General features: G+C 45.9%; 1 protein-coding gene across 12 annotated transcripts in view; it reads right to left on the reverse strand.

Annotated features, from left to right (window-relative positions):
* STXBP5 (syntaxin binding protein 5) overlaps positions 1–4,541 on the reverse strand; it is a 115,712-nt gene extending 111,171 nt beyond the window's left edge. For 7 of the 12 annotated variants that reach the window (XM_074537577.1, XM_074537574.1, XM_074537567.1 and 4 more), the window contains exons 1-2: positions 3,340–3,503; positions 1,599–1,696 (exon numbers count right to left, since the gene is read on the reverse strand). In XM_074537577.1, the coding sequence (XP_074393678.1) occupies positions 1,599–1,696; positions 3,340–3,501 (260 nt within the window). In that variant the 5' untranslated portion in view covers positions 3,502–3,503. The other 5 variants (XM_074537578.1, XM_074537575.1, XM_074537570.1 and 2 more) reach the window with 4 other exon arrangements.
* Positions 4,542–10,268: the final 5,727 nt, after the last annotated feature.

A 10,268-nucleotide genomic window follows, 5' to 3' on the forward strand; every position in this document is an offset into this window, starting at 1 on the left:
GCATATTTATCTTCATCAAGTTAGAGGAGCACTAACATTTCAGCCTCTGCATGAAACTTCTTCCCCTCCTTTAGAAAACACATTTTCTGTCATTTTCTCACAGTAACGCGTTCTCCCCAGACAATATTGCAATACCTCTCTCAATTATTTAGAAAGCAATTCCTACTCCAAGAATTCACAGGTGTGTGTAGCCATGGATGAGTGCCCAGAAACAGGTTTTGTTGAGTCATCATTACCCAAACTGCAACATCATGTTGCCCAAAATTACAGGTGAGTAAGCTCTAAACAGGTATATTTTGATCTCTTCTTTGCCTCCAAACCAACTTCTAACTTCTATATCTCTTTTTGCTTTCTCATCTATTCTACCAATATGAGAGTAATTAATACCACCCACACACAGTTCACTCTTCATTTAAGTCAATTTTACAACCTCTTAAAAAAGAAAATTTATTAAATTAAGTGCAGTTTCAAATATAGCATTAAGAACATTGCATTATTATCCCTATTCCTCATGCTCTTGAGTTAAGAAATCTGGAGAGTTCATAATAGAAATCTAGTTTTTCAGCTCTAGTTTTTCAGCTTTTAAAAACCAACCCCCTTATGGCAATTAACCTTATAGACAGGGTAGTGATATACCAGAAGGAAACAAAAAAGGTCTACTTGGAGACTAATATAAACACCAAAGGAAATTGTTAGATTTACCTACAATTTAAAGAGGACTAAGTCAATTTCTCTAGCAAGATAGCCTAAGCCTTGCCCATAATGATTACAAATGAGTCCATTTCAGGACAACAAAGAATTCCATTCATTCTCGTACACTGACAAGTAAAGGTTCTGACAACAGAAGCGTGGATTAAAGACTGTACAGGACACTTCTCTTAAAAGTAAAAGTTTAAACACATATGTTGTTACATGGCTTGGATAGTAGCATATGGCTGTGGTACCATATGGCTATAAACATATGGGTAGTTCACTTTTTAGTGAACAAAAAGAAGCAGGGTTGCTAGTGCTTTACTTCACAAATTCATTCCGCTTCTCCCTGTCACTTGGAAGCCTTTAGCAAGATACAATCGCTGCACCTTTTACTGCCCCCACTTGAAACCCTCATTTGGCAACACAGTAGTAGCAGGTCACTAGAGCATGACAAGGTTTATCTTAAGAACAAGCCCACCACCCAAAAAAAGCCCAACCAAAAACCCTACAAAAAAACCCCAACCAAACAAACATCACCTCACCAAGCAGCACAGAATGTTTCAACCCCAGAGGATAGAGCAGAACAACACAACAGAGCTCAGCCCACGTCTCTCTTTAGATTTGCAGTCAGCTGCTGTAAATTGTCAGCACCCTAGTAACCCTCTACAAAATTTATCTATTACCTTGAGATAATGGCAACTGAGCAGCCGTACCTCACATGATTTACACAACTTAAACTGACACAAAGAACAACCAAGCCACCCACCAACAGCAGAGAGAGCTTGCTGCTTTACTCCCCTCCTGCATACCTGGCTCCCACCAGACTTCTGAATGGCTCCAGCAGCTGAATCAAGACATCACCTGTGTGAGGTGCACTAAATCCACTTCAGAACACAAAAGGATACAGCCTTAGTGCTCCAGTCTGAGTCCCAATGGCCAGTATTTTCTGAACCGGATCAAATGCCAAGGCTGAAGGTTGGTAGGGGAAACCGTGGCGTACAGTCTGACAAGTCAGAGCAGCGCAGTAACAATGGGCCAAGCAAGATACCAAAAACAAACAGAATCAAGACTATGTGTTAGAGAAGAGGATTCAATGTTAATCACAATTTAAAAAGGAACTACAAAGCAATTTAATCATAGACTGAGAAAATCACCTGCCTTACACAAACCAGTCACAAAAGATTTTATAGTCATAATTACTCATTCATCTTCAAGCATCAAGAGACAGTCAGACTTTCTAAAACTTAATTTGAATCTTACATTTCTTCTGTATAAAGACTGTATCAACTCAGCATTTCATTTTCTCATCGACTTCATTCCCTGAGTAATCTTATTTTCAGCTCTAACAAAGACATTAAACTATTAAAATCTGAGATGTTCCTAGCAAGTTTGACAACAAAGCCAGACTTATCATCAGAACTATTATAAACTACTTGACTTGCTTTTCTGAGAATCACTTCAATTTCAATCCAACAGACCCAACATGACAGTGCAACCTCTCTCAGCTCAGTAAAGAAAAAAAAAATCAACTTGAGCTTGACAGAATCAATCTCTCATCCTCTACTTCCCTCAAATAGAAAAGGCAGCCCCAGAATTGACCAAACAAAAAAATACTTCAATGAACAAAGTCAAATCCCCTCAACCATGGGATTCTTTTTTAATATGGAGCTATTGGCACATTTAGCTTTTTTGGTTAGCCAAGACTAAGTTGGTAATTGACCAAGCAATAACTCCATTAAAACTTCTCAGGCTGCAATTAATCAGAACTGAAAACATAATACAAGTGTCACCTACTCTTACTTCCACTCTAAATGCTCGCATCCTAAGCCATACAAATGCCAACTTTTCCATTTCTAAGGCTTTAGTTTAAAGAGGTGTTTCATGACCTCATAAATGCACAGCAAGCTTCTGATATACTCCTTGTACTTCACTGAAGTTGCAGGCATATCCCACAACTTTCTGCATTTCACAACTGAATAAAGTCTAACTGGCAACAGCTCTGCTCTTCTCCACATTCTTCATGACCAACTCCTGAAAGTAGCAGAAATGCCTGCAATACACAAAAAACCAAGGAGAGTCCCCAAACAAGCTCATCGATGTCAAGTTAGGCCATGAGTGCACCGCAAAGATAAAAATGACTATTGATATTCCAATCAGCTTTTACTCCTCTTGATACAGCTGCTGGTTAATTCGCTGCATCATTTTCTGAACCGTGCAGACACAAGCTGCAGTTATCCTACCACACACAAGCAAATAAATAAACGGGAACTTCGTTTCTAGATAGGATTTGCAATAGCAGCATCACCAACTTGGCAACACACTGCAGTGAAACCATCACCACCACAAACATCGAAAGCCTTTTTCAGGCATAAAGGAACAGGATAAATGATTTCCAAATAATGCAGAGGGACAGAGTCCCTGTCCTTCGGGCCCATTAGCAGAGGCTTCTACTCAAACGCCGCTATGATCAGATCTGCACCACAGCTAAGTATCACTCCTTCCCCCATCCATCCAACTCTTTCTACGAAGCCCTAGTGAACACTGTCAGGATTACTCGCATGAAAGAGCCTAGACGACGACAAACCCCGAAACTCTCCAAGAAAGATGACTAAAGAAATCCAGCAAGACCTGTACAGCTACACCCACCGCTCTCTTCCTGTCTTCGCCCCCGAAAATAATCAATCCAAACAAGTAAACAGGAGCGGCGGGCAGGCTCTGCGAGGTCGGCACGGAGGAGCAAAGCCCGCAGCGCCCATCGCGGCGGCGCGCCCCCTTCCCCGGCCGCCCGCCGGTTCGGGGCTGCAGCATTCATTCACCTTGCAGAGCTGGAAGTGCTCGGACTGGAGCGTCTCCTGGATTTCGGTCTCCCGGTTCCCCGCCTGCTGCTGCTGCGCGGCGGACGACGCCGAGGCGACGGCAGAGACCGCCGTCAGGCCGTCCAGCACCTTCCTGATGTTAAATTTCCTCATGGTCCTCGGCGGCGGCGCTCCCGCTGCCCCGGCCCTGCCGCCGCCGCCGCGCTGTCACGGCCGCGCCGCCCGCCCCGCAGGCGGCAGACGAGCCCCCGCCGGGAGGGCGGTGCAGGGGCGGCCGCGGCCGGGGGCGCCGCGCTCCTCCTCGTCCGCGGCGAGGGCGGCGAGGCGTCAGTCCGGCAGCGCAGCGGCGCTTCTCATCGGGGCCCGCGGGCTCGCAGACGGAGACTGGAGCCAAGCAAACAGGACTCGGTCAGCCCCCCGAGCGCCGCCACCGCCGGTCCCACGCTCGCCGCCCGCGGCAGCCCCGCGCCCTGCCCGCCGGGGAACGCGGCTCGCCCCGGGCCCAGCCGGCCCCGCCCCGGCCGCCCCTCCCTCCCTCCCTCCCGCTGCCGCCGGGGCTGTGCGGGCTGCCGCGCCTCGCCGCCCCGCGGAGCTCCGCGCCCCCCGCACGGCCCCCGCCGCTGTCACCCGTCCGCGTGCGTGCGCGCGTGTGCCGGTCCCCTCCCGCCGCCGCAGCCTCTCCCCCCGCGGCTCGGCTCGGCACCCTCCGCCTTCTCCGCCTCCTCCTCAGAGCTGCGTGTGCCGCCAGCCAGTCACCAGCGGGGCTTCTCCCGGCTGCTGCCAGCGCCTGCCGCCGCCCGCCCCCACAACCATCATCATCCTCCTCCTCCTCCTCCTCCTGCCGCGGAGGGAGCCTCCCCCGCCTCTCGGTTGCTCCCCCTTGCCTGACAACGCGGAGCGCAGCGCCCCGGGGAGGAGGAGCGGCGGCGGCGGCACCGCGGCTCCCGGCCCGGTAGCGGCGGGGCGGCCGCTCATGCGCGCTGAGAGCGGCGGCGCCCGGATGTGGCGGAGCCGCTCCCCCCGCGCCGTGCGGGGGCCGGGACGGCGTGCGGGGCGCGGCGGGGCGGCCGGGCCGAGCGCTGTGCTCCGGCGGGGCGGAGCGGCGGCAGGTAACAGGTGGTGGCGGGCAGAGGCTGCCGCGGGCAGCGCTGTCAGCGCCGTCCCTGCCGCCGGCGCGGCGCTGGAGGCGCTCGGCGGCTGCGGCGGAGCCGGGCCCCGCGCGTGGCTTCCCGCGGGAGATCCCCGTCCCGGGCGGCGGGGCTGGCGCGGAGCCGGAGCCGGAGCCTGAGCCTGAGCCGTGCCGGCGGGTCCCGCGGTGGGGCCGAGCCGGGCAGGGCGGCCGCCGGAGCGGGGACAGCGCGGGGCTGCGGCGCGGCTGCGAGCGAGCCCGGAGGAGCGGCGCGATCCCCCCGTACCGCGCACCCCGAGCGCCCTGCTGGCTCCACGGGCACGGCCCGGAGCGCTCGCTGTGCCGCTGGGCAGAGGCTGCGGAAAAGCTGCCCAACACCGCCCGGCGGAGTCGCGGCCAGCTCTGCCATAGCAAAGCGAGCGCCGGGGTTACGAAGGTGCTTCCATTCATTTTTACGGCTGCAAAACCAATTTAAACAGGTGGCACAGAGCCAAACGTTTCGTTCTAATAGCCCTGTTGTAGAGTATTCTGTATTTGCTTTTATTTTTCTTTTACTGAGAGCTTGCAGTTTGGGATAGTCAGTGGTCAGGCAGTAGATACTATTCCATCTTAGTCATGTTTCTTTATTCATGAAGGTCATAATTATTTGCGACACGTTATTGAACTTCTTTTCAGCTAAAATTAACTGATCAATCCCTTTTGGAGGGAAAACTTGTAGAGATGTGAATCAGGACGCTGGCTCACATTTCCTAGCCTCAGTATGAATGCCTTAGCAGTAGAAAGCTCTGCAGGCTGGAACATGGTCCTTTCAGGTGGTGTTTCCAGCCTGAGGCCAGGCACGCTGTGTTAGCTCAGTGTCCTGTGCCGTAGTGCACTGAGGGATGGGCATAATCCAAATGCAGTGGAATTGCTACAATGCAGCCATCTTCATAATCTCAGAAGTAAAAAATCCCACAAACTCTTCTTAGACCTCTAAGTTTTTGTTAATTAACAGCTGTATTGCCAGCAGGTACATGATATACAAGCATTCGAAAGAAACCAAGATAGTTCACATATTCTTGCAAAGTGAACTCACAGAGCTGTTCATTACATTACTAGGACAGACATTTCCTGACATCATCTTCGTAAAATGTGAAAGAATGCTTCCAAAGATGACAAAAGTCCTAGGAAAAAGGAAGAAGCTAATTTAAATGAGGTTCAGTAAATATCTGGTGTGAAAATCAACTTAATTTTAAGAGATGAATATGATAATTATATGATAATTATCTGTAACATATTTTAGCTAACTGTGTCTAAGTTATCGAAGTAATGTCTATTTTCCCATCTATTCACACATCCTTATTATAACACACTGAACTGGGGAAGAAGCTGGTAGAACTTGGCCATGTTTGAATGGTAAATATAAGCTGTTACAGGTAAAGACAGGTACACATATAACTTTTAAGAACGTAAGTTATAGTCCCTTTGAGACCTTCTGTTCAGTATGTTTTAGGCCAGGCTCTGCAAACCCTCCTAGATACAACTTTGATAGTACAACTAACCTGATTTTTTTAACAGGAATATTAATCACAGCAACAACCCCCTCAAAACTGGTGACAAATTAAAAGACATTAAAAGCTTTCTTTATGCATACTGCAGTCTCTTCTTTTTCTTACTTTCTAAATACTTGGTCTGTGAATGCATTCTTTATTTGAACTGTATATTTTTAGAGGAAAGATTGGATTTGATTTTCAGTTTATCTTAGTGCCTAAGAGGAGCACCTCATTCATTATTGCAACCTTGTATCGATACATGCAAACATTAAGTGATACAATATACACTTGGCTGGACCAACCCTAGTTCCTCTCCCTCGTGCTTTCAGGTTAATGCCATTCAAGGAATCAATGTTCTCTGGGACTACAGCTCTTCCTGTGAAAATGTTTCAAAAAATTTTGTCCAGCAAATTAGTGAAAAAATGTGTTGGGTTCACTGGGACATCAGTTGGAACAGTAAAAGGCCTTTTAATATTATAGTTCAGTAAATACCCTCTTTATCTCTCAGGATTTAGGTGCTGTATTTGAGAGCTTCTTTGGGCCCTCCAGCAGTTACACAATAACCACATCCTGTTTTGCAAACAAGACCATTCTGCTTAACTTCCTTCATGCTGCCCACTCAGACCTTCCGGCCTCCAGTGTCAGAAATCACTTGCCAGTTTTATGCCCCAGTCCAAAGCCCAGTATCTTGCACAGCTGGACAAGAAGCAGTGAGACCCAACTAGTGTGCAACGTTGTTGTACTCAATTATGACAGGGTCCAGCTGGGACAGAGCCAGTGTTAAATGTTCACAAGTTTTCTTAGGCCTCAGCAGTGCTGTGGCCATCAAATGAATCCACATGGCTTATGTTTTCTTTGCCTGTCATTTCTTGCTGATCTTGTTATCTAAGGCTCCTAAAAAATGAGAGAGGGAATCACTTGCTCATTTCTTGATTGATATTCTACAGATACCACATGAACAGCCATTGTTCCTAATAGGTATCTGAGACAATGGGGCATGAAGTGTTCTGCATATCAGTGCCCACAGACCATTAATTAGTGTAGGTCAGACTTTTTGGGTCTTTTGCCTCAAGGTATTCACAATAACTTCACAGATGACTGTAGGGTGCAGTTATCACTGTGCTTATGAGCCTTCTTGGTTGGTTTTTGAGGAGGTTGGTTGGTGGTTTTTGTGGGGTGATATATCATCAGTGTTACCTTGAAGAAGAAAGACGTGATTGTAGTCCCTCATGAGCCAGAATGAGTAAAAGCCCACCCAATTATAGTGTATTCTAAAATTTGTTGGAATAATCAAGAGCAATGGGTAGGTAATGAAGTGAAATGTCCATATATGGTGTTTGTCATTAATTTGTACATAAGCCCCAAAAGTGTTACAGGTTGTGTCCAGAGAAGGCTGCAGGGGAGTATAACAAAAAATTTTTTGGTAATTCTCAGCATGTATGAGAAGCGATCATCAGAAGCGACCTCAAGATCCCTGCTTGGCCTCTAACAGCGCTAAAGATTTTGAAAGTCAGTCAATCCAGACTTTGAAGTCTAAGAAGCACGCTTAGCTTTCCTGAGAACTTCTTAAGGTGCTTAGTCACTGCAGTCAGGATCGACTGAGCCCTAGCCAAACATTTCCTCGCCTTAAATAGAAAGAAACTTGGAAACATTTCTGGACTAATCTTATTCAGGTTGTTCTACTCAAATGTATTGGACAGGGCAGTGTAACCACAGCTCCAAGTAAGTTTTGGAATCTTTCCTGCCTGCTGGGAAACTGCTCAAGCTTTCTAGACTTAGAGCTGTTGCCAAACAAACATCTGTGATTTTTTTTCCCACAATAATCTGCACTGGTGATGAATCCTAAGGAGGACTCCCAGCTGCAGGTGAGGTTTTTATTTTTCTGCAGCTTGGTTTGAATAAGCTGTAAACAAGACAGAAACTAAGAGCATGTGTCAATTAGCTGGTCAGCTGGTCAGGAAACAAGAAGCTTTGCTAGTGCTCGCCAGAACCACAGCTGGAGGTGAACTGTCTACTGTTTGTAAATTCACCCATTTCAGAAATATCCTGAAGGACTGTGCCTACACTGATACGATGAGTTTCTGCATCTGGAAGCCTGTGTGGTCTTTGGCAGGCACACAGGTCATGGGGCATCCATAATAAAAGACCGATGGACCAGCATGACTAGCACTTATATAAGGATGCCATCAGGCTGTATGGACATACATGGCAGAGACACACCTGCTGCTGCAGAGTCTGCACCAACATTCCTGCACGTTCAGCTTGGGTCAGCAAATAGAATGACAGGTGCTTTTATTTGTTGTTGAAATCTGAATTGGCAGGGCTCTGCAGCACTGATCTACACAATCAGCATAGCAAATAATATACAAGTGCCCATGTAGCTGTTGTGCAGAGCTGTAGCATGGCAGAAGAAAGGCACGGATGTCTTGGAAGGGTTCAAGGAGTTGTTGCCAATTGTGCACTGCGGGTCTCAGACTGCTGGTCACTACCAGTGACAAGAGGTGAAGAGCTGTGATGCACAAGGAGGGGAGAGTACGTAAGGCAAAAGAGAGGAATGACAGCAGAACTGCGCAATGGAAACATGAGAAGGAGGTTGTGCAGCATTCTCCTCACTATCTCACGTGCTTCTTTGCACCTTTGTCCCACCACTGTCATGATGGACCAGAATAAGGCAGTGTCAGCTATTAAACTGTGCATTAAAATTTACCGCATCTAATTAAAATATCTGTGTTACTTAATACTGAAGTGCAATGTTGTACTTAGGCCTGTAAAATTCACATCTGTTATACTTCAGATCTGCCCCTTTGTCAATTTATTCCATTCCTTACTATTTATAGTTTTTATAGATACTTTTTTGTGTATGAGTTGATTTCATCATATTTATCTCAATCTGAAGGGGTTTCAGTCTCTATGTTTTTAAGAAAATCATTACTCAGGCACTGTTAGTGGATGGTCAAGACTTACAGGAGGAGCAGGTAATACATACATTCAAAATTGAGGTTTTCTTAATGTGTTGTAGGTCTTTAGATGTCAAAGCAAAATTACAAACAATGATTCTAAGGAATTTCTAACTTTTACATGATTTATGCAATCACTTCAACATGTAACTAACCTGATGTTTCCTTCAATTCAATCCAGGCACCTTCTTAACAGTACCTGCAAGATTAGGCTACATCACAAGAAGACGTGGTTTACTCCACTGACAGAGTGACATGCTCATTACCAGTACATAAATTGCATCCTTACTTTCCTTCCATCATATTGCTTCTGTAATTCCATCTATTCTGATGGATATTTGAGACATATTAATGCAGAGTCGTGTAAGCACAGAATAACTGAGGCGAGAAAGGATCTCTGGTGATCATCTGGTCCACTGGTCTACTCAAGTCATAAATTGGATGCAACTTCAATGTCAGAGCACGTTCCTTACAGTCATGTTTAAGTTTTCATGCCTCCCAAAAAGGAGATTGTTTAACCTCTGTGGTTTTTTTTTTTTTTTTGCTTTTTTACAAAATAAAATTACAATTTCATGTTCCATGTGCTGCATTTCTATTTTCTAGTTTTTACATTAATAGCAGGCCTAAGTCAGTATTAAAACATCAGATATACAATGCTAGTCAGAACAGGTTTTTAATAGCTTAAGGCTATTATCCATCTGGAAAAATATGGGCCAATATTCACTGAATAATGAATATTGTTTCATATGGATTTATCATATACATTTTATAGTTTTCAGTCAAGTATATTGCAAATGCTTCTTATTACAGTGCTACTTTATATCCTGTGTGAAGTAAATATGAATTACAATCTTTCTCCATGAAAAGAAAGCAAAGTATTAGAAGTGAAATCAACAAAAGCTTTATAAAGTAGCCAAATTAAGATGAAGTATGAGTGTCTGCCAAGTGAGGAAGGTTCATTTTGTACTAAATGAATTAAAGCTAAAATATGATGGACAAAACAAATTTATCCATTCTGAAAACAGAATTATAGTGGTGCAATGTCTTTCAAATACAGAGATCTGTTTATATGCAGTACTTTGTGTGAAGTATAGCATTTCAGACAGGATCCGTCATCAGCAAATCATTTAAAGTGATTGTC

Source organism: Zonotrichia albicollis, chromosome 3 (assembly GCF_047830755.1).
Source record: "Zonotrichia albicollis isolate bZonAlb1 chromosome 3, bZonAlb1.hap1, whole genome shotgun sequence".
Classification (NCBI taxonomy): domain Eukaryota; kingdom Metazoa; phylum Chordata; class Aves; order Passeriformes; family Passerellidae; genus Zonotrichia; species Zonotrichia albicollis.